Source organism: Venturia canescens, chromosome 1 (assembly GCF_019457755.1).
Source record: "Venturia canescens isolate UGA chromosome 1, ASM1945775v1, whole genome shotgun sequence".
In the NCBI taxonomy this organism is placed as follows: domain Eukaryota; kingdom Metazoa; phylum Arthropoda; class Insecta; order Hymenoptera; family Ichneumonidae; genus Venturia; species Venturia canescens.
The window spans coordinates 17,769,468-17,797,424 of NC_057421.1; the positions used below are offsets into that span (position 1 = coordinate 17,769,468).

At 40.7% G+C, this 27,957-nt stretch overlaps 1 protein-coding gene across 1 annotated transcript in view; it reads right to left on the reverse strand.

The window, feature by feature from the left end:
* The window catches only part of LOC122414135 (uncharacterized), a 30,760-nt gene extending 3,033 nt beyond the window's left edge, over positions 1 to 27,727 (reverse strand). Inside the window, exons 1-3 of the mRNA XM_043425043.1 lie at positions 26,502 to 27,727; positions 19,277 to 19,477; positions 16,978 to 17,249 (exon numbers count right to left, since the gene is read on the reverse strand). Of these exons, the coding sequence (XP_043280978.1) occupies positions 16,978 to 17,249; positions 19,277 to 19,477; positions 26,502 to 27,516 (1,488 nt within the window). The 5' untranslated portion in view covers positions 27,517 to 27,727. The remainder of the gene's footprint in view (positions 1 to 16,977; positions 17,250 to 19,276; positions 19,478 to 26,501) is intronic.
* Between the last annotated feature and the right edge of the window lie 230 nt (positions 27,728 to 27,957).

Sequence of the window (27,957 nt, forward strand, 5' to 3'; positions counted from 1 at the left end):
ATGAGCTTGTTGAGCGTTGCGTGTGATTTCCATGCAACATATATAGACACGGTCGAATCTCAAAGGGTCAATGCGTGAGCGGAGAAAACAGCCTGGGGAAATTTTGGCACCCCTTCGAGGGGATCTTTGCATCAGCATTCCGTCGCAAAGTCTTTGTTTCCGGAATAGCAAAACGTTGAGTTCAGCAGACATCAGCAGTCGCAGGACCCCTCAGTCGTCGTTGATTGATTTCATACATTCCTGCTGGTGTGTTGAGACTGCTCTGCTTTTCGAATTTTCATTCGGCTACTGGGGAGGGCGTGTGCTGTTGACACCTCGACTCACCACCATCGCGCCATTCATTTTCTCTCTCATTCGTTTCATGCTTAAATGTATATATGTACATTGTAGTTTTCCAGCTATTTGTTCCTGCTTAACAGAAACGTAAGTGACCACGCGTTACCAGGGGACGCTCGTAATTTTTTGAATGAAGCTTCATGCGGGGAAAATGAAACGGAAAAAGCCTTCATGACCATCTTGACGTTTGGTGAATTGCTAAAGTATTTTTGAAGAACATTCATTCGTGCTTAGATGTCAAGTTAAGAAATTTCTGGACAGTATTTTACGAAATAGCCAATTCATTGTTCCATTATTATGGGAAAAATCATTTTCGTTGATTGAATTCGAAAAGGTATCAAGAATTTAATGATTCAAATGCATTCCAGCTTCCTTTGTAGGGGCAAAATGAATTAATGTAACGTCAAATTTGTTTATAGTACGGATTGCGTACTTCGTTATAGCCCGAAGAAAATCTCGAGCGCATGCTAAGAATTAAAAAAGTTTTATAAAAATGTTGACTTTTGCTTTTTGCTTAGAAACGTTCTTTTCTTTTCCCTTCTCCAACAAACGCACGCCCGAGTAACGCTGATTGATTGATCCGTCAGACGCAGGCACGGAGCGAGCAGCATAGAAAACTATCAAAAGTAACAAAATGTGTGGTAGTTATAGCCCACTTTCGCATCAAAGTCAACGCATAAAGTCATTATTTCCAGAGGGTGCCTCAGCGTGCAGAAAAACAAATAATCGGTACTTATTCCGATTGGAAAACCACAGACAGGCATAAACAATCACGAGAAATGAAGGAGAAAGTTTATTCCGTTTTAAGGGAGGCCCTGCTTTTTTTCCATTTTCACATATTTTTCTTCCATATGAACCTACAAAAACCCGAGAAAATTGCGAAATTCTATATTCTTAGTGACTTTGAAAAAAATAATGTTTTTAAAAAATAAAAATATCACTTCGACATGCTGCAAATATAGAATTTCGCAATTTTTTCGGTTTTTTATAGGTTCATATGGAAGGAAAATATATGAAAATGGAAAAAATTTTGGAATTTTTGTTGCAGACAATAATTGCGATCTCCACATCGTACGCAGCTGAGAAACTTCGACAATCAGACTTTGCGTATATAAACCATGTACAAGTTAGTATTCCTCACATTAAAAAAATGTTTTTCTACTCTTGAAATATCCACGAAACTATACCGAAAAGTTCGCTATGCTGAGCTATTTCCGTCTACCTTAAAAACATTCCCGAAAAGAATCGATTATTTGACTTTCTAAAGCAGGATCCCCTCAAAAAATTAGAGTAAATGAAGTATGCGCGTGAAATAGTTGGAACTGGAAGGAGCAATCGAACCGGATGGATCATGTGGACCAGGCATAATGACATCTGAAACGCGTTATAGAGTAAGCGCGAGTGGGTAATCGTTAAACGATTGGCTGCAGCCTCGACACCCTCTCGTACTATCCAGAAGATTTTCATCACACTCCCACTTTCTCTACCTTGGCTGTGACACCATGAGGAGAGCGGAGTCGCGCGACGGTGGGACGGAAGGAGGCTGACGCCGACGCCGTTCCAGCCACCTTCGGAGTGTGGTTCATCGTTTGACTCACCCCTCATATACGGGCCCGCAACAGCAAACTAACCCCTTTCATAGGAGCTTCCAAGTGGTTGTGCAAAGCTTCACGACGCGAGAACGAAGAGCCGCGTGTTTCCGTCGTAGCTCTCCTCTCCCCTGCGCCCCGCAAGCGTCGCCATCTGGCGCCGTTTAATAAAAGACGATCGATTATGACGTCGGCCTCAGAACTATACCCGTCCAAAAAGGAAGAAGCAGGTTTGAGCGGCTGACTACCGCTGGATTGGGGAGTAGTCACCAGCCGAGGAAGCCCATCCATAATTTTAGAAGAATCTGATCTTAGGACTATGCATTTTACAAACTACTCGCTTAGCATTTATGCTCTGCCAGCTTCTTCACACGATTTTTTGTCTGCCCAGAATTAGTACTGAGCAATCCCCATATACAAACTTCCACTTTCCCTTTTCACACCAAAATTCCAACACAAAAGCTCTAATGAAGTCAATCATCGAGTGAAATCTAACGACCATAAAATCTTCACACCTCCACACCGAAAAAAAAGTTTTAGATCAAACTGCAGATTCATCATCTCCGCGAAAACATTGCAGTTAAATGAAGAAAAGTCTTCCAATAACGCATCAATCGCTATTGAATCAACAATTTTTTTTCTCAGTCCAGGTACGAGACTCCATTTCGAGATTTTACCAAAGAATTTCATGATGCCTCAAAAAACTGAGGAACGAATAAGAAATCAACGAGCTTTTTCGCAGTATATACGGAGATTCGTTACTTCGAGAGCATCTCCTCGGACCTCTCGGATAACTTTGTTAAGACATAATGTTGTACCCAGGGAAGTAGAGAGTATGACTATGGGTTGTTATCATCCATCCCGGACTCGTTTAATAAAAGGCGATCGATTATGACGTCAAGCTCAGAAGTTACCCCCTTGGTGCTGAGGGTACCCCGGAGTTCGGTCGGGGGTGGGAGAAGAAACGAAGCCTGCGAGTGAAATGGAGTTGGAGGGTCCATCGTATATTTGTATGGGTACATATATACGGCGTTCTCTATGGCGGATATGCGGGATGGAGCGAAAGCTCTGCAAAGTGCTTGGAGCAGTTTGTCGGATCAAACATAAAAAAACTTCACACACCTATTTCCCGAGGTTCTCCTCGCCACAGGGTGCGGTAGCACGTACGAATATCACGAGTGGGGGACGAGAAACTTCTCCGAATTCTCATGTTAATACTCTTCGTCTATATTCGGCGAAAGAAGCTCCTTAAAATTGATATACCTGTAGATATCTCCTCACATATTTATCGCAGCCTATAACCCGAGCTGTTCTCAACCATATAAAAGGAGCAACCGTTTGATTATAGCTATAAAAAAATATGAAAAATGTGGCGGGGAAAGAAGGACGAAAAAATGTGGGCTGTCGAGGTACGAGGAGCGATTGAGGTGGCCAAAAGCGCAGCCACGACAGTACTTTTCCAAATATATCCCAGCAGAATAATGGACGGTGTAACGCTCAGCGCTAATCACGTCCAAAATTATTGATCGTTGTTTCCTAATGAAGTTTCCTCAACTTTTCGTAGTATCAAGTCACGCTCTGTACTAAAGTCTACGTCAAAAATAAGCTTCTTCGAAAAATAATATTTGGAAGAAGAACTTGCACTAGCGGGCATCAAGAGATGAAGATAGAGGAAGTACTCTCGCACTCTTACCCCCGCAAAACAGCTCGCCATAGTGATTAAAGTTTATCCACAAAGGAGAAGTCTGTACGGTAAATTCCTATATATGTATAGGATGGTGAAGCCTTGTGCTCTCTCACGCCAGAGAGGGGTATTGTATATTCATGGTTTCTTAGCTACCGCCTTTAGAGCCAAGCACGCCTGGCCGAAAAGCGGAAGGCAAAAGAGAGGGGCGGGAGAGCTTACGTCTCTCAGAGTAAAATCCATAATGGATGAAGGTCTGCTTGAAGGAGCAAGGAAGAAAGAATGTGTGTGTGTGTGTGTGTGTATGTGTGTGTGAGAGGCAGGAAGAGAGAGAGAGAGAGAAGCGCGAGTTGGTGACGGCTATCTGACTCCTGTAGTGGCTTCGAGGTACGGCTAAAGCTGCAAGATATTGCCGCAGCGTTATATTCATGTTATGCCCTGCAAGAGGCAGCTTTTGTTTTTAATATCTACAGAGCTTTTGGATCATAATACCACAAACTTTGGAATCATATACCGGTTTATCCTGGAACGATGTACATGGATATATATACGTGAGGGCACAGATTTGAAGAAAAATACTGCGCGGTACACCGACATCTCGCCTGTGCCTTTATTCATATTTTGTTCAAGGAAATTTGTACCAAATTTCTGTTCGAATGATTATCGTAACGTTTTTTCTTTCGATGTCGCGTCAGATCCCGGTGAACATGAGTGGCAAGATATTTTCATGGATTTTCCATCCTTTCCTGGCACGTTTTCCAATTCGTTAACTCCCACTTACAGGATTAGATGACTTGCATAAACGAACCGATCAGTTCGCCGCGGAAAATCAATTTTCCAATCTCATCGAGATTTTACGAAATTTTTTTGAAAGGCAGATTATTTTGCTTCGTGGTACAGCACCAATCGGATGTCGGAATATATCGCGTAGCATCGAATCAACAAATATTTCTTGAAGCAGAGTACATTGGAAATGGAATACGAAAGCAAACTGCGATATAATGTTGGCTAATGGCTACAAATTGATTTGACTGATGGAATCCTCGAAACTCAATATCCTCTAACGTGAACGTATACATTCATATAACAAAGACACATGCGCACGAACGTAGTGAAACATAAACCTACATAATGGGCGATCTGTCTAACGTGTGTCAGCTTCAGATCCGTGGGAAATACGGGGTCTGCCCGCAAGATTGACCATCCAACCAACGTATACTCTCGTATAACTGCGTACACAAGATTCGAGTGTATGTAAGGATATTCTGCACTGTTACAACCCTGGGCATGACTGTAAACTGATGTTGGCCTTGGTTTTTACGCTGTGATATCTGAACTTACATAAATATCTTGCTTATCAAGCTCGTAGTGATGAGCTCTCAAATTCCATCCCTTTCTAGTCGCCCCGGTACTCATTACTTTTGGCAAGCTGCCAGCTCTCTCGATTGTAACTCCACGAAATCGAATACGGAATGCTTACCAAATTCCGCTAATCACAATGTTCAACTCGGATTTCGAATGGGTGAGGGAGTCTTTTTTTCTAATTGGTTCGAGGAACATTTGAAAAACGAAACTTCTGCGAATGGAAAAAATTGATTTTGTTGTGCCCCAATTTTTTAGGCTTCAAAGTTACAAAATTTTTATCGTATTCGTATCCTTTAGTCGATAAATGCTGTGCATTGTTTTTCGCGCATACGTTACTGGAGTAAGGCACTTTTATCGATTGCGTATTAATCACAACTGCTGGTTCTCGACATACAAATGGTGGTGGGCAAAATTAGCTCGAGACTCTCCGCCGTTTACTCAGGGTAGAGATATCCTTTGATATTTCTGTATTTGGGCTAAAATTGCCAGCGAGGCTGCAGAAGGCTCTCTCGACAAAAATCGCCGTGGAATCGAGACTAAATTCGACCGAGCAGCACAGCTCCCCGAACGAGAAACGGGGGCGGTTCACTCGGATCATAAGGGCTGCTATCGCTCCAAGACTGAGTGCTTTTTCCGTCTCGCTTACACCCGGATAACAGATTTCCTCTGTTTGTTGGAACTGACGTCCTATTTAATGGCAAGCGGCGAACAAAGTGCGGCTATTATTTTTTTCTCGTTATGATATTCCCTCGGATTAATACGAGAATAGAGCGGTGCTTTTTTACATTTTTTAAATATTGCTACTTTGAGCCTGGAATTAATAAGTTGTAGGCTGAAGGAATCGTCAATTAATCATGCAAGTGTCAGAAACAGTAAAAAAAACGGCGTAATGTTCATATTTTTTGTATGTGTGCAGTTAATTCATTGCGAAGTTCGTTTCCATGGCAGTTTACATATTACAAAGATTTTCACAACTTTTTTTAAACATTTTCAGCTCAGACTAGTTCCTTTGCTTGAAAAAATCTTTAAGCTCGTCATAAAATTGAAAAAGAAAATAAAACGACTAAACAAATTGTTTGTAAGAAAAATAAAAAGAATCCAATACAGACCCCTCGAAATATGCACGGTCATGAAACCCTTCAAATTTTCATGTATACAGTGACATTTTGTAAAATGTCATAAGACGTGGCTTGATAATTATTATCAAATGATCAGTGTTCAAGATTAGCAAAAAAAAATTGGAAGTGCCAGCAAAATATAAGGTATTTAGCTTCATGAAAATATAATTCGATGAGCTTGTAAAATGCAACGAATTTTCAATGCAATCGGTGGCTGAAATCGATTAATTTGATTAAGCAATTGTATTACGCGCCTCTTCCTCGAGATCAAACATGTAGTACCCCTAGGATGCACCGATGTCACCACATATTTAAAGTCTATATAAACTTTTTTACGTTGTTTGGTTGCCTTAGCAACCCGCTCTTTACCTCATTCTTCTTCGTTGTGCCGATTAAGCCACAAGCGAATAAATAAAAAATCCGTAATATGGGAAAAAGGAAATATTCAGAAGATTCTGAAGATTCGTCAGGAGAAGCAGAAGATTTGAGGATGTTGATGAAACGATTGGATAAGAAATTGAGAGAAAAAAGTAGACACAAACATTCGAAAAATCATAGTAAGTAGAAAGAAATCGATTGTGTGAATCGATATTTTGCGTGTCTAAATGGAGATAAAGAATTCGAGTGATTATACGATAAGTTTGGTATACATAAGTTTGGTATACGAAATCACACATGTAATCCGAGCTCTCCTGTCGGTTCAACCGGCGGAGAGAATTAACCTGTGTGGAAAACATAAAGGAGGATATGTTACGAATGACATTTCTCGTGTCGGTCCAACCGGCGGAGAAAAATTTCGAATGGTCGTACGCAGATTTGGAATTTGAAATCACATACGAATCCAAAACTCTTTTGTCGGTCCAACCGGCAGAGAGAATTAACCTTGATAAAAGATATAGGTGAATTTGGGTCAAGTGATGCCTCTCGTGTCGGTCCAACCGGCGGAGAGAGTGAAAAGATTGACGTGTGTATTAATACAGACGACAGGGCGGTCAATGTAACTGTCCCGAGATTTTACAGAGTTTCTTGATGATGGTATACTTATCTCTGGTCGGTACAACCGGCAGAGAATATACACAGATGAATTCGTATATCGTAATAAATGGTTACATATGTGATGTACATTTCGAAATGAGACTTAACCTGTAAAACAATGAAAGTTGTTGAATAGTTTTTTCAATTTTTTCGTTATCTAGGAAGAAAGCGACGTTGTTCGAGAGAATCTGACAATTTTAGCGACGAAAAAAGCGTTGCAGACCAGCGTTCGTCGAAATCGTCGGGCAGGGACGATATATCTGACGGAAATTCGATGAGATCTGAAGAGGACGCGAATGATGAAACAGAAGAGGTTGTTGTGTTAAATGCAGAAGAAAGAAAAAATTCATTGACGAGTGGAGAAGAAGGTGCAGAGACACAATCGAATGACATCGTTCTAGAACCAGAGGTTCTTGGGCTTATTGGGAAACGTCTTATCCAAGAGAGAACATTAGCGCCGCCAATTCATAATAGTTTGGCCAGTCGATGGGAAGATGTTATTAAAAAAGGACTTCCAGATGAAGAAAGATCAGAGATTTTGAAGAAATATTCTCCACCAAAAAATTGCGAAATTATTGATCCTCCTAAATTAAATTTGGAGGTTAAAGCTTCTTTGGAAGTTAACATTGTAAAAAGAGATGAACGAATTGTGGAAACTCAGACAAAAATTGGAACCGGTTTGGCTGCATTGGGAAGAGCATTAGATCTTGTGCTTAAGGGGGATGGTCCAGAAAAATTGATACTTTTAGAGTGTTTAAGTAGCACGGCCAATCTTCTCGCGGATCTTCAACATGACGAAACGGAGATTCGTAAGAGTTTGATCTTGAGGAACATAAGTCCTTCGATTCGAGAAACCTTGAAGGATACAGTCACGAATGAATGGTTATTCGGGAAAGATCTTGAAGAAAAAGTAAAAACATCAAAAGCGCTTCAACGATCTGCACAAGATTTCAAACAAACAACAAAAACGACAAAACATCAAATAAACAAAAATTCAAAAAACTTCAGAAGCCCGGCCCGAAGTTATCGTTACAAGATGATGGTTCCAAATACAAGGGTGAGCGGGCAAAGACCAACCAACAAGACACAAGACAAGGGATCGTATTATCGGAACCGCAATTCATCGAGGAACATTCAAACGGAACGACACAAACGGCGATAGATGTAAGTGTGCTAGCGGGAAGGTTAAGAGAGTTTAAGAAGCAATGGCAACAGTTTACAACTGATGTAACAATTTTGGGATGGATTGATGGGTATAAAATTCCATTTACTGGTATAGTAACACAACCAGTTCCACCAAACGAACCTCAGTGGTCTGGTGAAGAAAAAGTATTAATTCAAAAGCAGATTAGTGAACTCATACGAAAACAAGTTGTTAAAAAATGCGATCCAATGAAAGGTCAATTTTTATCAAACATTTTTTTGGTACCAAAACCAGATGGTTCTCATCGGCTTATTCTCAACCTTAAACGCCTTAACACATTCGTGAAAACAGATCATTTTAAATTAGAAGACTGGAAAACAGTTAAAAGAATGATGAAAAAAGATTGTTTCTTAGCAACGATCGATCTAAAAGACGCATATTATTTAATTGGAATCGCAGAGGCTCACAAAAAGTTTTTGAGATTTGCTTTTGAAGGCGTTTGTTATGAGTTCCAGTGTTTACCTTTTGGCCTCAGTTCAGCTCCGTACACTTTTACAAAAATTATGAAACCCGTAGTGAGTTACCTTAGAGAACGAGGATATTTTTCGGTGATATATTTGGACGATATTCTTTTAATGGGTAACACTTATAGTGCATGTTTAGAAAATCTTACTGAGACACGGTCTTGTCTAGAGCATCTCGGTTTCGTAATTAATGAACGAAAAAGCAAAATGTTTCCATCCAAGACACAAAAATTTCTAGGTTTAGATTACAATTCCAAGTACATGGAAATAGAATTACCGGAAAAAAAGAGAAATGGTATTTTTGAACAAATTAACAAGTTCAGGAAAATAAAAGAATGTTCTATCCGAGAATTTGCAGGATTCATAGGAACGTTAGGATGGTGTTGTACAACCTTAAAATATGGTTGGGTCCATATGAAGGACTTTGAAAGAGAAAAATTTTTAGCTCTCAAGAAAAATTCTGGTAATTATGAGAGAAAGATGATACTTTCTGATCGGTTACAAAACGATTTATTATGGTGGAAAAATAATATTATGTCAGCAAAGGTTACGATCAAAGAATTCAAACCTGTAATCGAGATTTTTTCCGATGCATCAAATACGGGTTGGGGTGCATATTGTAAAGGCAAGCGCGCTAACGGTCATTGGAATGAGCGTGACAAGAGATATCACATTAATTATTTGGAATTATTAGCCGTATTCTTTGGTCTCAAGTGTTTTGCCTCAAATTTAACGAATTGTGATGTATTATTAAGAATAGATAATACGACTGCGATAGCTTACGTAAATAAAATGGGTGGAATTCAACTTCGAGGTTTAAGCAAATTAGCTAAAGAGATTTGGGAATGGTGTGAAAAGAGGCGTATCTGGATATTCGCATCATATATAAAATCTCAGGAGAATATAGAAGCAGATTTTGAATCAAGACGGTTGGAACCAGAAACGGAATATGCAATAACACGTAAGACGTTCCAGAAGATTGTAATTAGATTTGGGCAACCGGACATCGATTTGTTTGCCACAAGATCAAACGCAAAATGTGATAAATATGTGTCTTGGTTCAGAGATCCAGATTCTATTGCTGTCGACGCATTTACGCTTCAATGGAAAAATTATTTCTTCTATGCTTTCCCACCTTTTTCAATTATTTTACGAGTATTGGAAAAAATCAAATTTGAAAAATGTCGAGGAATTGTTGTGGTGCCATATTGGACAGCTCAAGCTTGGTTTCCATTGTATATGGCAATGTTAGATAGTGAACCATATTATATTGAGCCAAATATTAATCTTTTACAATCATTAAATAGACAACAACACCCACTGTGGGAGAGGATTACCCTGGTTGTCGGGACGCTATCAGGGAAGCCTTCAAGAAAAAAGAAATACCTGAGGAAGTGATAGATCTTATGATATCGTCTATTTCGGATTCCACAATTAAACAATATAATAGTGGTATTAAAAAATGGTGGATATTCTGTCAAGGATTGAGGATTAATCCATACAAAGACGATGTACCAAAAGTAATTAGTTTTCTCGGACAAGAGTATAAAAATAATGCATCTTTCGGGTCGTTAAATTCATATCGGTCAGCAATTGCGCTGCTCCATGGTCCTCAATTGGGAGAAGATTATCGTATCAAAAGATTTTTCAGAGCTATTTCAAAGGTTCGCCCAGCAAAGCCAAAATATGATTCAACATGGGATCCACAAATAGTTTTGGATCACGTGTGCCAATGGGGTGATAATGAGAAAATGCCTTTGGAAAAATTAGGATTTAAGCTCGTTACACTTCTTGCATTAATCACGGGTCAACGTATGCAAACTTTATCATTTATTGACGTAAGAAATATTGAACAGAAGGATAATATAATAGAAATAAAAATACCAGATACAATTAAGACGTCGGGTAAAAATAGAATACAACCGACGTTAATTATTCCGAATTTTTATGAAAATAAAAATATATGCGCGGCTTCAGCGCTCCAAACGTACATTACAAGAACAAAACGCATTCGTGAAATTGAAACGAGAATGTTTATATCTGCAAAAAAGCCATTTAAGGCAGTTTCGAGTCAAACATTAAGCCGATGGATAAAGAGTACACTCGGTGAAAGTGGAGTGGACGTCGATATATTCGATGCCTATAGTACACGACATGCATCAACTTCGGCTGCGAAAAGAAAAGGAGTGAGCATTGATGCTATCAAGAAAGCAGCAGGGTGGACATCTAAATCTAGTACGTTTGCGAAATTTTATGATCGTAATGTTTCAATAAATAAAGATGCGTTTGCAAGAGCCATTCTTGATAGGAGGGAATGAAGGATTAATTGGTTGTTTTTTGTTAATTATAATTGGTTGTAATCAGTTCATAATAAATAATGAAATGACAGATTATTACGGATTATCTACTTTAGTTCAGTTGCCATAACTGACTTTAAACATCTACATGTTTGATCTCGAGGAAGAGGCGCGTAATACAATTAAACGATTAAACGAACTTACTTGTAAGTGAAGTTCTATCGTGATTGTATGAAGCGCCTCTTCCGAAGAGATCACTCCCACCCAATAATTACCCAGATTCAGAATTATATAATAATATCTGAAGTTTTTTCCCAATAGTTACGGCAACACTTTAAAATATGAGGTAAAGAGCGGGTTGCTAAGGCAACCAAACAACGTAAAAAAGTTTATATAGACTTTAAATATGTGGTGACATCGGTGCATCCTAGGGGTACTACATGTTTGATCTCTTCGGAAGAGGCGCTTCATACAATCACGATAGAACTTCACTTACAAGTAAGTTCGTTTAATCGTTTAATTGTAACGGCTCCATAAAAGATTGAAAGTCTCGATCTCACTATGATTAATCCCGTTGTAAAATAGCGTCGGGGGGGGTATATCGACATTGACGGAAATTCAATAACGTGGTAAGTGGCTGGTAGCTCTCGTAATGGATTTCGTATATTTGGCAAGTCTCCAAAGTCCCGGCGCGAACAAGCCAAGACGCTTCATGAATGCAATATCGTTCATTTTAATTGGCGCATTGTTACGACTCCGGAAACATTAGCGATCATTATATATGTATAGATATGCGAGCGCGGATTGAAAAGAGTGGAATTCAAACCCCTGGAGCGTCGGACGGGGTAGAGTCTTTGGAAATTTTCATCGTGACGTCGGCGAAGCAGCAACAGAGCAGCAGCTTCCGTACTTTTTTCTTCGTGGCGGAGTCGAGAAAAGAACGATTAAGATGGGACGGCGTGATCCTGACAAGCTGCCATCCTGCAGGAAGGAAATCTGCCATGCGGCGTCGACTTGGATTATTAAAGAGATAAGAAGTGCCCGCACTCAGGATATCCTCGCCTCCGAAGGGGCTTTCTCGTACTTCTTCATTTTCTATCCTATTCAATTCCACTGTACTCATGCCACTTTTCTACTTTTTATCGCATCTCACATAATTGAAAAAACATCTCGTTTCCCCTCCAAAGAACAGTGTCGATCATGACAGCGAAAAAAGTGCTAAGAAATTCGATTTAATTGTGTCTTATCATTTAATTATGCTTTGATATCTGATGGCTTGCACAGTTTGATTTCATAACTGATTTCCTCGTGCGATAAGGAACGACCCTCTTTTTCGTCAATTTTAAGTTAAAACGTGATACGAAGCCAAGAATTACTGATCTCAATACCCCGATTTGGAGCAATTAAGCAAGAGTCAACTCGCGAGGAATCGCAGTAGCACCGGGTCAATTTTTACTGTCGTTCCCGATTCCAATATCGCCTACGAATCAATGAAAAAATGGTTTTTATTTTTACCATGAAAATTCGGGGATCGTCAATATTTTTCGTTGTAATTTCGATGAAAAAGCTAGATACGCGTAGAGCGGTTTAATATTTTTTATGGTTCAATGAAAAAATAATGTAGCAAAAGTTTCTTCATAAATTGTTATGCGTTTAGGAAGAGAAAAGAGATTAAAAAAGTTGGTATACGATAAAAAGTAATAAGAAGAAGCAGCCGCGTCAGGTTTTTATCTAATTACACGTAATATATCTACACGAGATGGAGGTTCAAAGGGACCAATTACCTCGAGACGATTTTTCCTCAATGGTAGCCGAGCGCGCGCGTTCAAGCCAAAAGGAGGAGAATACGCGCGAGGGACGAAGGGGCGAAAATGGGGGCAGGCGGGGGAGGTCGAGAGATTTGACATCCGGTGTGTACCGGCTGCTGCCTGTGTGTGCACCCGAGAGCTATCGAGAGAGCCATCATCGGACAATAATCGCTTTTATGGGTGTTCGTGTGGCGAGCCGTGTGATATTAGCTCCTGTACCAAAAGCCAACATGAACAGGCAGCTTCCGACTCTCCGCTTTTCCTTTTCTCTCCTTTTCCTTCTTCTTCTTCTTCTTGTGCTGTTGCACCATGGAAAAATCTCGACTTTCTTTTCTCCTTCTCAATCTAGAAACTCCAAATATTTTCATCTCTTTTTCCGTTTTTCGACTCGTCCTTTTCTCGTGGTCTTTATACAGTGTTTCATTCGAGTGAAGCGATACTGAGGAGATTGCGTTTGCGGTCAGTAACAACGTTGCAACGGAGCGTTCTCTTCACCCCTCCAAATAATACGCGGCACGTGAAACTTTCGTGTTATAAGCGGTCTCGTTGATCGCGACGGTTAATGGAACGAAATTCTGAGTTCTTAGAGACGCTAGTCGTGGATGCTTTTATAACTGCGCAGTCTTCACTTTTTCGCTCCAATTCCGATTCGTTCTGCTGTTGCAATTCGATGAAACAGTACGAATATTTCTATCTCGATTATAAATGAGATTAAAAATTCGTGAAAGCATCGGTCAATTGTTAAATTCTTACAATTGAAAAGCACCGCATGATAACTTCAGTCTCAACATGACGCTGAAGCTTGCAACGTTGGAGTCCAACGAAATGATTTTGAAAAGCCAATAATTCCAGTAATTCTTCAATTTCGTTTCCTGCTGAATTTGCAATTCATAGTTTTTCAACTTGCACCTCATCAAATAAAATGAATCACGAATGTTTTTTTCGTTCATTTCGTTGGACTCGAACGTTTCAAACGTCGCGTCGTGTCTCGACCACCTTACAGTTTGCAACGACGGTTGATACTCGTAAACGTTTCTTCAACAATCTTAATAAAAATCAAACCGAGTCAAATAGAAATTTTAAAGTCGTGCAGAACAGAAGAATAGTAAATCGCGACGGACAAAACCCCACGACAGAACTGAATCTCCCACTTTCCTCGTGAAACATCGAGATGTTCACATCGGCAGAATAACAACCGTCCTCTTTACGGCTCTATTAAAAAACAACTCTGCTCTTAAAATATTTACTCCGAAATTCATAACATTTCTATGTCTACTCATGTATAATCCATGATCTTTAATATCTCTACTCATAACGATAAACGTTTTGTAATCATCATAAGTAGAGATATTGGGAATTAAATATTACACCGGAGTAGATATCTCAAAGAGGGTCGACGTTCTCTACGTAGATCCGCAGTTGTTAAGGAGCGAAGTTGCCATCGAGAATGGCTACCGATAGAGTTGTTAACTAGGAGTTATTTATAACTATACTAATCGCAGCTCTACTCGATAACGACTCCGCTCTTTAAGCATGTGTTTAGAGGAGAACTGTTGTTGAATGCATTTCTGCGAGTAGAATTATTGACTTGCTGCAACACAACTCGACTCTTACAAGTCTGCTCAATAAAATGTCCACTCTAAAGATTTTTATTTTACGCATGAATAACGTCGCTACTCTTCAACATGTCTAGGCGGATAGCACAGATTATTAATAACAAAAGAGGAGACACATTGCGTTATTCTGCCGTTCACATCAATCGATGTATAATAACGTATGTGGTTGTTGATGCTTCTACGAAAAAAAAATCCTCGTCTCACACCCAGAGCTTGTACTCGATCCAGATCCGTTCGGTTTCAAGGGTCCACGTACGTTTGTTTAGTTTAGAATCTAAGAGAGAGAGAGAGAGAGAGAGAGAATGGCGATAGTAACCCTTATATATGAGCATGTACGTTATATATGTATAAGGAAAATTTTCGGACCAATGGCGGTCGAGGCATGGCGCTCAAAGTGTGAATTATACATGAGGATATCTCGAGATAGCCCGCCACGTTCTCCAGTCTCTTTCTCCATCCTTTCGTCTCGTGGTGCGCTATAGGGAATGGCTAAACCTCTTGGTAGAACGTCTGCAGGCCTCGTTTATCGAAGTCCCACTATACAACCATAAACTTCAGTGCGATCGGTATATCTATAAAGATTGTCCAGCCCTTACATTCGCCCGATCTTACACCCTCGAAGGTCCAAAGACACCGATGGATGGTCGAAGCAAGAGAGAGAGAAATTGAGAGAGGAGCAAAGACACTGCACCACATCCTCGTCCCTGGTTTACGTGTTAACGAAACCATTCGCATTTACATCTATATATTCTCTGCTCACTACACCGCGCCGAGCTATGTACACTTCCGGTCAGACGACTGTTCGCCCCGTAACGCATAAACCACTTAAATATTCGGCTAGATGCCAATGGAGAAGAGGGCGTTTCCCACATAGCTGGCTCCGATGATCCTCTACGTGTTTATTCAGGGATATGGTAGGCTCGCTTGTCCGTTGACCTTGTCACGAAGACGATTACCATTGAACATTGAGCATCGCGATTTTGTTTCAGGAATGATTTTTCAATTGGAGAAAAGTCGTTGTTATTCTTATGACGGTAACGAGCAAATTCCCATTGATTCATTACCATTTAAACTCATGAAAACCTGATCAAAATCTTACCTCTCTCAAAATTTACTCAATCAATGTTGAGTTCATCGACCGTTTAAAGCGGCTATGAAATTATTCTTAGCGACAACCATTTTCTCAGTATTTACACGAATATATGTAATGTATAATTGGAACAAAGTGTTCTCATGAAATCAAATGAAACGAACTCACTTAGTGCCGATTTCGAGCATGTTCATGGTCATTTCATTCGCTATAATACTCACTAAAGTAGAGAGAGAGAGAGAGAGAGGGAATGAGAAACAGAGCGAGTCGTACAGCTGGAGAAACAGCATCCGGAGCAGTAGGAATAGCATATGTGGCAAACTCGAGGTCTCACGGAGAGCGACGCGCGAAGCAATCCACCGAATATCGCGTATTCCTGTATATGTATATCTCATACCTGTACGAGGATGCGTGCTGCAACTAATGAACTGGCATTGCTCGATTAACCCCAACCCGATGGGTATTATGTGCCTACTGTATGAACCACTGCACGCGTATATGTTCGCTGAATATCTACGCGTATATACACATACTTATTGTGTGTATGTACAAATGAAGCATTATGGTTATCCACATGAAATACGAGGCGGAATGCTGCTAAACTATCTCCATCTCTCACGTTCTTTCCTCTCTCGCTCTGCCTCCATTTGTCCTTAAATTAATGAGCCATCGAGGAAAATATCTATGGACAACAGATTTCAATCATCGTTCGTATCGACTGACAAATGAACGTGAATGGAGAGAAAAGTATCGTCAGCTCGAAATTCAAGAGTGTGACAAAATCGTTGAAAATTTTTTGATGTTTCTGTGGTTATGGGGCTCGTACGATCTTGAAAGTAAACGCGATTCCACTTGGCCAATCGTCGACTGCGTGCGAAGCAGTTTTTTTCAACTTGTGATATGATCGTATAGCCAACTGGAACTCAGCGATTTCCACAAATTGACGACGATATAGGCAACCTCCACATCAGAACAGAGCTTCCGTGTGGTATACTCTTGGAGCATCTCTCAGAAAAATGAAAGAACGAAATGAGGTTGCAATAGTGAGATAAGTTACTGCAAACGCCAAATTTCAGGAAGAGAAATAGTGGGAATAAAAAATCGAAAATACAGGATGATGATGAGTTGGTAATTGAATTGAGTTTTGACAATTTATATTTCTTTCGTTATTAAGTTTTGAACTGAATTTGCACGAAGGTCAGGGGAAATTGTGGAAACCTCAGCCAATATCGATGACTTTTTTTTGCTGAGTTCAAGTCGGGCCAGGACCATCAGAAACTCAGAACAGCTTCGTCCCACTTTCCGATCGAAATGCGAGCCAGTGCATGGCTGTCAGTTTATAAAGTCAATGAACTTCGATGATTTTCTTACCTGAGAATCTTTGAGTCCCAGTTTCTCAGCAAGTTTCTTACGATCTGGTTTGCTGATGTATTTTTGGTTCGTGAATTTCTTCTCGAGGCCTCGCCTTTGAGAATCCGAGAAAACTGCTCGCTTCATCATGCCCCTTCGTGGTCTTCCTCTCGTACTACCAGACCATGGAAAACCGATTCCAATATTAGCAAGATCCATACCCGCTTGCACGTTCCCAGAAAAAGTTCCTCCTCCTGCAGCTGGATGATGGTTCCCACCGTTGATATTCGAAACTGTATTTTAATTAAAAACGCTATTAATATAAATCTCAATTATGCAGATTTTATGAACTAGAAACATTCTTGTACAGTGAAAAATTCAAACATGCGACTCAGGCTATGGCTTAAGTTTTACTGAAATGTATAAGAAATCCCGTAAGAAATCTCTCGAAATTTTTAAAAAATAAAACACTATTTTTTTAGAAACTGAAAATTCAATTTTTCTCGTTATTCCTCTCGTACTTTCAACAATTCAAAAGCTGAAAATTCTTAATTATGCTCGCAGCTCTGCTGGCATCGTTGCTTTGCAATCCGGATCCACGCATTTCCGTTTAACAGAAAAATAAGCATCTCGAGATTGACTGAGCGAATTTACTTGCAACAAGAACTAATTGAAAGAGAAAAATCGAAAAAAAATCGTCACCATTTTTCCGCGTATATAAAAGTGCGGCAGGGTTCGCGCCAGCTTTTTTCTTATGCGCTAGTTTTTCTTTTAATACTTGGCGCCATGTCGTTCTTCATTGAACCCCATTTCCATTGAATATTCCTTTTTTTCCAACAACAAATACATGCGAATTTCCACCTCACAAAAATGATTCGTTCCAAAAAGAATCACCCTTTCTACGTCCTCCTTAATCAAATGATCAAATTTCCTATACTTTCCCATCAGAATAAAAATATCACACCTTCGAATCCTGTTCCCTTCGCCCGGATACGTTTCAGCTTCAGTAAAATAAAAAAAAAAAAATAAAAAAAAAACAAATTTCAAAAAGATCTCAATCTCCTACAACATCACGAGTTCGCTGCAGTTTTCCCCACCCTTCTTAACTACCCTCAGCCATTGCTCTACGGTTCGCAGATAAAAACAGCAAAACATGTGCCAAGATGAGTTCAATTGACATGCACCGTTCATCAAAGGACTCCCCCCTCCCCGCCCATTTGTCGCTCCGATCGAGCCTCCTTTAATCGGCGTTTCGATGTAACCAAAGGCGAACAAATCCACGTCGCACCGAGTTCAAGAACGTAAGCAAGTGATGATATAATTTCGAACGCACTTGTTGCATGCGTGGATAAGGTACATACAATGCACGTTTCCATAGGCTAACGTAATGCCATATATAGAGAGTATGCTGCGATACTGGAACTACAGTACTTGCACTGAATGTATACTGCATCGACGCACGCGCTATCGGACACATAATACGATGTGCGGGGGTGTAAAGTGCAAGAGAGAGAGAGAGAGAGAGAGGGTGTGTAGCGTGCTTTTAGTGCACTTCATATGCACTCCATGTCCCATGCCAGTAGGATGCAACGATAGGAAGACTACCACACGTATAACAAGATATCCGATAGCCGGCTGGTGAATCCCCGGCAATTTCCACTCTTGGTACAAATCCACGTACAGTATAAACTCTACATATGTGCATAGATTTTTTCCTCCATACATGTGTACAGCGATGTATGTACGTATGTAATCTACATTTGTGTATACACAGCGTGTTATTTGCCCCTGGTACATATCCGTTGTGTACGCGTTGTATACATGAGTATACACCCGGATAAAAATCGCTGTAGTACAACTGCCATGAAAACATAAAAGAGAAAAAAGAGGAAAAAAGAAGACGAACGAATTGAACAAATAAAAATAACGCGACGGACGAGTGCAGCACGCTTGTCAACGAGAGTCACGGAAAATTGCGATCTACATACGCCGGTAGTTTGCACATAGATATATTTATTTATTTTTCACGCATATAGCGGAAAAACAACGGGAGACGAGCAGAGATAGTTGAATTTGTTTGGGACGAGAATCAACGCGATTGTCATGTTGTAGATTGAATTTTAATTTCGTTGAAGTATCTTCACTGCACCCTTCGAACCGGTGTACCAGCAAAAGAGACTCTTATTATTGAGGCATTCAGTTGTCGCTTCAGTAAATACACTTTTTTGTTAAACTTGCAAGCGGTATCGTCAATATTTACACTACTTACGAGACGATTTGTTTTAGTTTTTCTTGAATTTTTTTTAAGAAACTCACTCACCTGAAATATAAGGCGCTCTGCATGCTAGAAGCTGGAACGTGTGGGTGTTGGCCGGAAAATGATGCTGCGGGGGCGGATGATGAGGGTGATACGCCGCCGGCCTCGCTATTGGTTTCGTTATTATATAACCACCAGCGTTTTGCTGCAAACTTTGCGGAAAACTCGCCACGCTGCTCGCCTGCAATCCTTGGTAAAAGTTTTCTGAAATGAATCGGGAAGGTAATTTTTAATTTTATTGATCAATCGGCATCTGAGACGGTTGCAAAATGTGGCCGTGGTTCGAGAATCGATACCTTCGTCGTTCGTACGTCTTCGGAAGCTAGGAAATAGTTCGCTGTCGTTGATTACGCTTCAAAGTCAGAATACGAAAGGAAGATACGAAAATACTGAATTTTACTAGCCCAGACAATTACTGAATCGTTTCCAGGTGAGCCCGGAAACATGGGTCCAGGCTGCTGTATTTTTTCGTACACGAGCAATAAGGGACAAAGGCCTGGAAGGATTTGATCCGAGTCGACACCTCGGGACTTTATATAAACGCATTCTCAGTGAACCCTCTTCAGAATCTCGAGAGTTCCTGACGAAACCAAACGTCTAGATTCGCCCTCTCGCTCCCGCTTGTCTCACGCTTCGTCGCTTCTCCGCGGATAAGCTGAGGAATCGTGCTCAAACCCCGTGGAATGAAACCTCATCGCATCTCTTCGCGTTCGCATTTAAGGCAGATATCATAGAATTAACGTAGACCTGGCTCAACGTCCCCGATGGCTCTTTCCACGAGTACGCCATTGCCCGATCGTACGAAAATCCACGTTTTATTTCATCGCATCTCCTCGGGAAATTCCGTTCTGTAAACATCCAACATCCACCGTCGTTGCAACACTTTCGCTTGGTTTATACCCTCTGCCTGATATCTGTGCAACTACGTGCCTAAAAGTTGATGTAAATTCACGATATTACATGGAACGTGTTTCTATCATAAAACATCGGAATAGGATCGTCCTGATCGTTTTATTGCAAAATTCCACACGTGCTCTCCTAACTCGTAAATTTTCCTATTGCACAATTGTAGCGCTCTCTCGCCGATCGTCCACTCGTTGGCGCTATGCGAATATCAATTGAGTTTTGATTCTGCACTGGCAAGATGGATGCGCCGTTAACCAACGACCTGGACGAGAAGTTTCCGTTGTCATTTTGAAACCCATCGCTTTATCGTTATTCGATTAATGACGCAATTATAAATTTTATAATCACGATTAAATGAAGTGCGAATTCTTTCACTATTTTGTGATATTCGATTTGAGGATGATCGATCATGACTTCGGAGTCAAATAAGAGCCCAAAATTATTTTATTCATAGCTGTTATGATTTATGTTTACCGGTGTTGAGTAGTCGTGTTATCGATTTTAAGAAGCATAATTACCGGTACGTGAGTATTTCATAGAACAGTAATTCGTGAAAAAAAAAATTATATTGCCAACGACTCTCTAGTTTTCTCTGTATAAGAATTGTAAACAAAACTTTGTCGTTCTCACAATTTTTAACCGGAAATCAACATTTTTTTGTATGATTATTTTTTCAAAAACTTGGTGAGATACGATTTTTCTATTTTTCACCAAATTCTCAATGACCCATTTATCCTAAAGGAGGTTTTTTAATGAATAATCTTGGATTTTGGGCGAGAAAAGTGTTCGTAGGACTTCCGGTCGATATTTTTCCATAAACGACGTGTATTCGGTGCCTCAAAATGCTCGACTTTGCAATTTAGTTACGAAATAACTAGATGGTCGGTCTAGCCCAAATTTTGCTAATCGTCGTGTAAAATATTCATCTACATCATATTAAAATTTGGCGTCAGAATCTTGGATTCGACCTGGTGATCGATCAGCATCCTTAAATAAACAGTTAGGGATTTTCGATAAACTCCATGATTTTCATTTCAGAAGTAAATGGACTGTCGCTCGTACATTTAGTCAGCAGTTTTTGTTTGTGTTCTCACATTCGCTGTGAATTGATGTGGAGCCACTTGCTGCTGAATCCTCCTGTTACATCGATAGGAAAAATGAAAAAAAAAGAAAGCGTTGGAAGTTATGAGTCTTCGTATAAAGTCAAGCTGATGAGTATGTCATAATAAACGAGAAAATGTACAATAATTAATGAGCGACGAAAAACCTCGGGGGTGATGCTAGTAGAAAAGGTAAAACCGTCAAAAATGGAGATAAAATTTGTACACGCGTTTACAAACTGGCAACACATGTGAAAGATTATTCGAAGCGTGCGGACAATGCGCGTAACTTGCCGAGCTTCAATATTTATGGCCGCGAACAGTGATAATTTTTAAGGTCGGTGACGCCCATAAAAAAGTGCCCTATTCACTGGGCTCGTATGGATCATAAATGATAAAGTGAGATCGAATTCGAGGTCCCACGTATGGTCGATATAATATTGACTGCAGTAAGCGCGATGTCACATAGAATGGAAAAACGGGGCGAACGTAAATACTAAAAAAAGCAGCGAGATAGCGGCCCGAGGATTTTCCAAAGGCGTGGCAGATCCAGTAACTTATTTGCAACATATTTTTTTTTGGCTTTCGAAACCCCTCGCCGCCACGCCCAGTTGGCTACGCGTCTCCGAGTGAGAGAAGAGCCTGCCTAAAAAAGTGACGATGAGAAGCAACGGCGAGAGATGCGAGAGTGACGTGTTTGTATAATAATAAAATAATGGAGCGACCCGATGGGATGCGTATGAACTAATGGTTACAAACTTACGCGCGAGGATGCGAGGGGGAGGTAAGACGGGGGAAAAGAACGAGATATAAAGCCACTTACTCGAATATTCCCCATGGAAAAAAAACTACAATGGAGTTTCCCCACATGCATACGAGTATTGTTATTTCGTTACCCCATAAAATACTCATCGTCTTTTTTTTATCGTTGTTTTCGTAACCAACCCGATGACAGAGAACGGGAGAAGCCCCAATCCCGAAAAAAATCATGAAATGGGCCACCTAATAACGGCTTAGGGCTCAACGGAAACATCCAATGAAAATAGTGTTTCTTTCTCTTTCCTCTCGCAACCTTATGCACCGATGCGAACTCGCACCCATAAAAGATCCTCGTGACGACGATGAATTCAGAACGAGATTAAAACTCAACCTCAATCACTTGTCTTTATTGCTCGTTCTTTCTCTTTGTGGCTCGTGTTGTTACAGTTGTCTGAAGCTTTTTTTCTCTCTTTTTTTCATTCTCCTCTTTTGATGCTACTCATTCGCATGGATTTACTCGAAGTTATTTTTGTAGATTATGGGTTCATGCATTATTGAACCTGATATGCACTCGTGTGCTGACTATTGATTTTTAAATTAGCTTCCAACATTGAAGTAGTCGAACTTTTAACATCGATTTATTGCTTCGATACTTTAATTACAAATACTTTAACTCTAACTAAACTTTAACTAAACGTCAATTAAAAGGACCTTAATTGTTATCGCAGGTATTCGAAATCCTAGTGGTTTTCAAAATGCTGTCAAAACAATGAGCTGCTGCCTGAGAGCTCGAATCTCGAGTATAAAACTTTTTGGGATATTCACAAAAGTTCCACCCCAAGATTACTGGATCCTCCACTCTTATAAAAATGTAAGGCCTCAACGACGACCGAAGAGCCAATGCGCATGTTTACTCTGGGGATGATCTCTCGTTAATCTCTCGAGGGGAAAAACCGTATACGATTCTTATCCATGGCACGAAAAAAAAAAAAAAAAAAAATATTCCATCATTGCTTTCGATATTTGGTCGTCGAGTACCAGAAATTTAACATAAATGAATTTTCACTCGGATGCCCGACGACGCGTAATATCATTTGATTCTGCGATATGAATCGTTCGCATGAACCCCATCGATGATTTTACGGTAAACGAATCAATTAATGGAACATTTTCGGCATGACGCGTGTGTACGTACACAAATATATATCTATAAATATACATGAATGTTTGACGATTGCGTAAGGGGAATTCATCGGATGGAGCTCCGCATTCTCATTCAATTGCCTCGTCAAATGCATCGATCAGACCAACAATGAACTGTGATAATAATCATCGGTTGTATACGAACCGTGTACCAATACGATCTCATTTGCATTCAACTGCAATACACCAAACCTCGCATGAAACGAAGCAGATATGAAAATGTAAAAGGATGAACATACTGCAAAATCCATTCGAATTATAACGACATTTCAGGACATTCGACAAGCATTAATACGTTGTACGAATATTCATGTGCTACATCTTTAATGACTAATGATAATTGAAGAAAAGATTCGATTGGAAGATATTGGAGTGAAATTTATTGAAACCTGTTTTCTATATTCCTGTACGAAACCTATCGATGCTTTTACAACTTCAATGAATACCTCGTCACAAAAGTATCGATAATAGACGCGTATTAGGCTAGTTGTCCTATATATTGAACGAGATTAAATCGCAAGGATCCTTGAAATAAGTTTTGTAACGCAGCTCACCCTTTGCATTCATGCCCAGATAAAACGTCGATCCGCAAGTGTCGAGTGGTACAAAAATTTTGCAACGCGTGTTTTACCTCGTCGGCTGGTGCGGCGAGGAGGGAGGGAGGAAAAACGACAAATTAAAATAGAGAAAAGTGAAATACAACGAGGACAAAACCGAAGCAGAGGTGAACGAGAATATATCGAGTGTGACGGGAAATTTCATTTCGTTGCCATGGGGCACTAGAGCCGGAGGTAGGAGGAGCGGGCTCACCGGGCGCAGAGGGGCGGAAAATGCTGCACCACAGCGGTGATGCATCTCTGTCCGTGGTGGTGCAAGCAAGGGCACAGTGAATATCTGCATGCATGCATAGACATACGTATTCACAGATGGTGGGATACGCCATCCAGTCCCGACAGCAGAGACTATTCTCGTCGATGAATTTCGAATTTGTTGCCAATCACTTTTTCGTGCAATTATTTCACAACATCTCGACATGACGTATAAATGCGAAACGAGAGGGAGGGCGAAAGAGAAGCGGAGAAGAAGAGAGAAAACTGCGGTGTTTCGAGGGCCGGAGGGTTAATTCGTGCTGGCGGATTGCGTTTAAACGTATAGAGTCGGACGTGTAAGCGAGCACGGGCAGTTTAGGGATGGGTGTTGGATCCTGTGGAGAGTTCGGACGCCTGGCATTCGCACGGCAACCTGAATATCTGGGAGGGATTTGAGGCTGAGTGTAGATTGGCGTAGACGTATATATGTGCACCCGGAGGGATGCCGTAACACATGCACGTGGCATGGTCAATGCATCCACACAGGTACTCTATATAACATGAGACAAATGCATGAAAACCCAGCACTCGATTCGGCAACATTCACCATTTACACTGACGGATTTATACTGCACATGCAGCATGTCCACACGCATTGGGAGTTATTTGGAGTTTTGTTGAAATCTGTGATAACTACAGGGACGGACAATATTATTGAATTTCCTCGATGGTCTTACTCGTCCTGATCGTCGTGTCGAGGAAGCTACACTTTTTGGAACGTTGCGGAAGAATATATTTGATCAATTTTTCAAGGATGTTCGAAGCATTCATTCCGTCGGTGCAGCAGCTTGGACTTGCTCACTGTATAACTGATTTTGATTTTGAATACTTTCAGTATTCCACTATTACTACAAATAATATTTCTTGGTGAGTGTTAACGGTAGAAAAATTAATTCAATCGACTGTCAAAAATGTATCTTTTATTCTGATGATTCCCGCGGCGGAAAATTAGCCTCGATAAGACACTTGGGAGAGTTCAGCGTGAGCAAGATTTCGAGACTTTATGGAAAAACAGATTCGAACTGAGAGAAAATTCTGGTGACCTCGAAAATCCATTCACTTTTTACAATTGATCAAAATTTGATTATTCTCCGGCGCACAATATGCGGTAATAAAAAGTGATTGAGAAAATTATCAGCCTGCAAAACAAAAGAATCACGCAAATTGGTTTCGTCGAATCTTTACTTGTCATTATTTTGTGAGCGTTTTATTTTTTCTATAACCAAGAAAAGTCGTTGTGCCAAAAGTATGAAAATAATGTCCGACGACGTAACATAAAAATTTTATGATCGGAGTGCTCGTAAAGGAATACGAAAGAAGAATTTATTCGTAATTAATATATACGCGTACAGGTCCGTGTGAAAGATTCGGAAACGGGGAAAAGTTTCCTTGGGAGGGTCGTACTTGCAGATAATGCTTGACATGAGAACGGTCTGAAAGTGATGGTAAATTGGTTTCGATGGTCAATGTAGTGATCGTAAAAGTTCGTGGGTAAAAAAAAAAAAAAAAGAAAAAAAATCATGAAGGGAGAAGAATGTAGAAGTCGGAGTCCACCGGAGTACAAGAGAGACCAAGACGAGAGACTCTCCATACGTCATTGGATTCTGCCGCTTGTCTAATATTATAGGCACCAATCGTAAGGGCTTAATATTGGGGTGAAGGTAAGTGGCGTACCAGCTGACGCCGTTGCCTCTCGCCGTTAGATCGTGGGTGTGCGTCTGTGTACTTATAAGCGTGCAACTCTCCTCTCTCTCGCTCTCTTTTACCCTGTGCTCTTCCAACCCCGCACGCACGCGGCGACTCGTCTTGAGGGTGTGCAGATGAGATTTAGGGAGCACTGAGAGAAGCGTCAAGCATAGAAGTCTGCCACCGACACTGATTTGTAGTAAGCTTTGTTTCAACTCTAAAAGCCCCTATACTTCCAGCATGAATGCCCTACGAAGGAACGACATGAAACTAACTTCACTTTCTCTGCAATATTATATTTAGCTATAAAGTCACATCTACAATGAACCCTTAAATTATAACGATCAGTCGTCCAACCGTAAGATATTCGTGCAGTGCAGTAAACCGTGTTCATCCGCGTTCAGAATAATGTTCATTTTGTTTCTGGCCACATCAACGAGGATAGACCCAGCGAGGATCTTTGGTGCTTTCCTAATTAACGGAAAATCCTATCAAAAATTCCAGTGCGACAGGTCAATATGTCATGTGCTACGTGTATAATTCCAGTGGGACCTTTTAAGCTCGGACGTCCGAAAACTTTTTTTCAAAGATCCTCTGAAATAATATTCAATGTAAAAAATGAAATTTCATGACCATGGGTTAAGGTGATGCGAATATGAATTCTACTAAATTCAATAAATGTATAGAAATCCATCAGATGATTACCAGGATTCGGTCTTCTGTTGTAATCGTCGCCCAATATCCGTCTCACGCTGAATTTTAATTCCGGATTTTCTTTCTCTTGGATCCTACGGTTGTTACACTCTCCCATACCAGGGCACTGTTCGTCCCCGCATGTGCACGTCTCTTCACCACCTATTCTGTTATCCTCGGTCTTCACGCCTTGGATCCTGCTCAGTCTGCCGTTTTGTTGTTGTCGGTGAGCCTCTTCGACGAGGACGTCGATGTGGCCGGTGACTCTGACAGATCCTAAATCAGCTAATCTACTATTGATGGGGTTATCGATGCAACAGCCAAACTTTTTCATATCCATTTGCCCGGGAGCAATTGATTTAGAAATCTCGTGATCCGGCGGTGGGCCGATCTCGTGATCTCCACCGGACGTCTGGTCGAGCTCATCCAATGAGTTTGCCGATTCGGCCGCTGAGTTTGACCGATTGTCGATTCTATCGATGGACGGTCGCACGAGATCGAACCTGTTTACTAGCATATTGTTGTGTCTCTTCAGCCTCTTAGTGTCCAGGTAAATTTCGCCGCTTGACGAACGTTTCAAGTGATAGCGATCATCCAACGCTGCAGGGCATTCCTCCCTACTTTCAACGGAATTCCTCCCGGCCATTGCTTGGTCTAGCATCGTCAGTTGTTGGAGGTGAGCTTCGCTACTGTTAATGTCTAATTGTCCACCACCCACGGCACTTTCAACCGATGTTCTACCCGAGCTCGCAACATCCTGTTGCTGGTGCTGAAGATTCTGTTGTTGGCGTAGTTGTTCAATGTTTCCAGACTCACCACTAGCAAGCATCATCATATCTCTACCTAGTCTCAGATATTCAGCCTCCGTTTCACGCTGACAAGCAACGAAACTAGCTGCCAGATTGAACGTAAGACTGAAGTCCGATGCCGGTGCCGCTTCGTGCTGTAGCAAATTTTTCATGAGAAAATTTGAGGTTGCTCGCTGATGGAGGTTCTTCAACATCGCTGCGGCGGGCAAAGGTAACATATCGATTCCCTTTTAGTTTTCACACAAATTAACACCTTTATTATAATCCTGCATAACACATTTGTATCGTTCGAAGGGTAAGACGATTATTCCATAAATCAAAATGACACAACGGCCATTGAATCACAGTCAGAAGTCAATGTGATGCTGTATCTTTGCAGCAAATCGATTGTCTTTTTTCAGTGATACACCACCGTTCCATGTTTCTTGTTATCACGACAAAGCTCTCACTTATCTTGCCTATGAGTGCTACAAACAGTGATCCAGTGCGTCTGAGATTTTTCGAAAATCTTCATCTGAACACGAAATTATAGCACTGGTACAAGCATATCATGATGACCTTTCGGAACTGCCAACACGTCCAAACATCGTCACACACCAGCCGCCGATGCACAGAAAAAGTCCACTTTTTGATAGATTCACTCAACACACCAGAAGCCA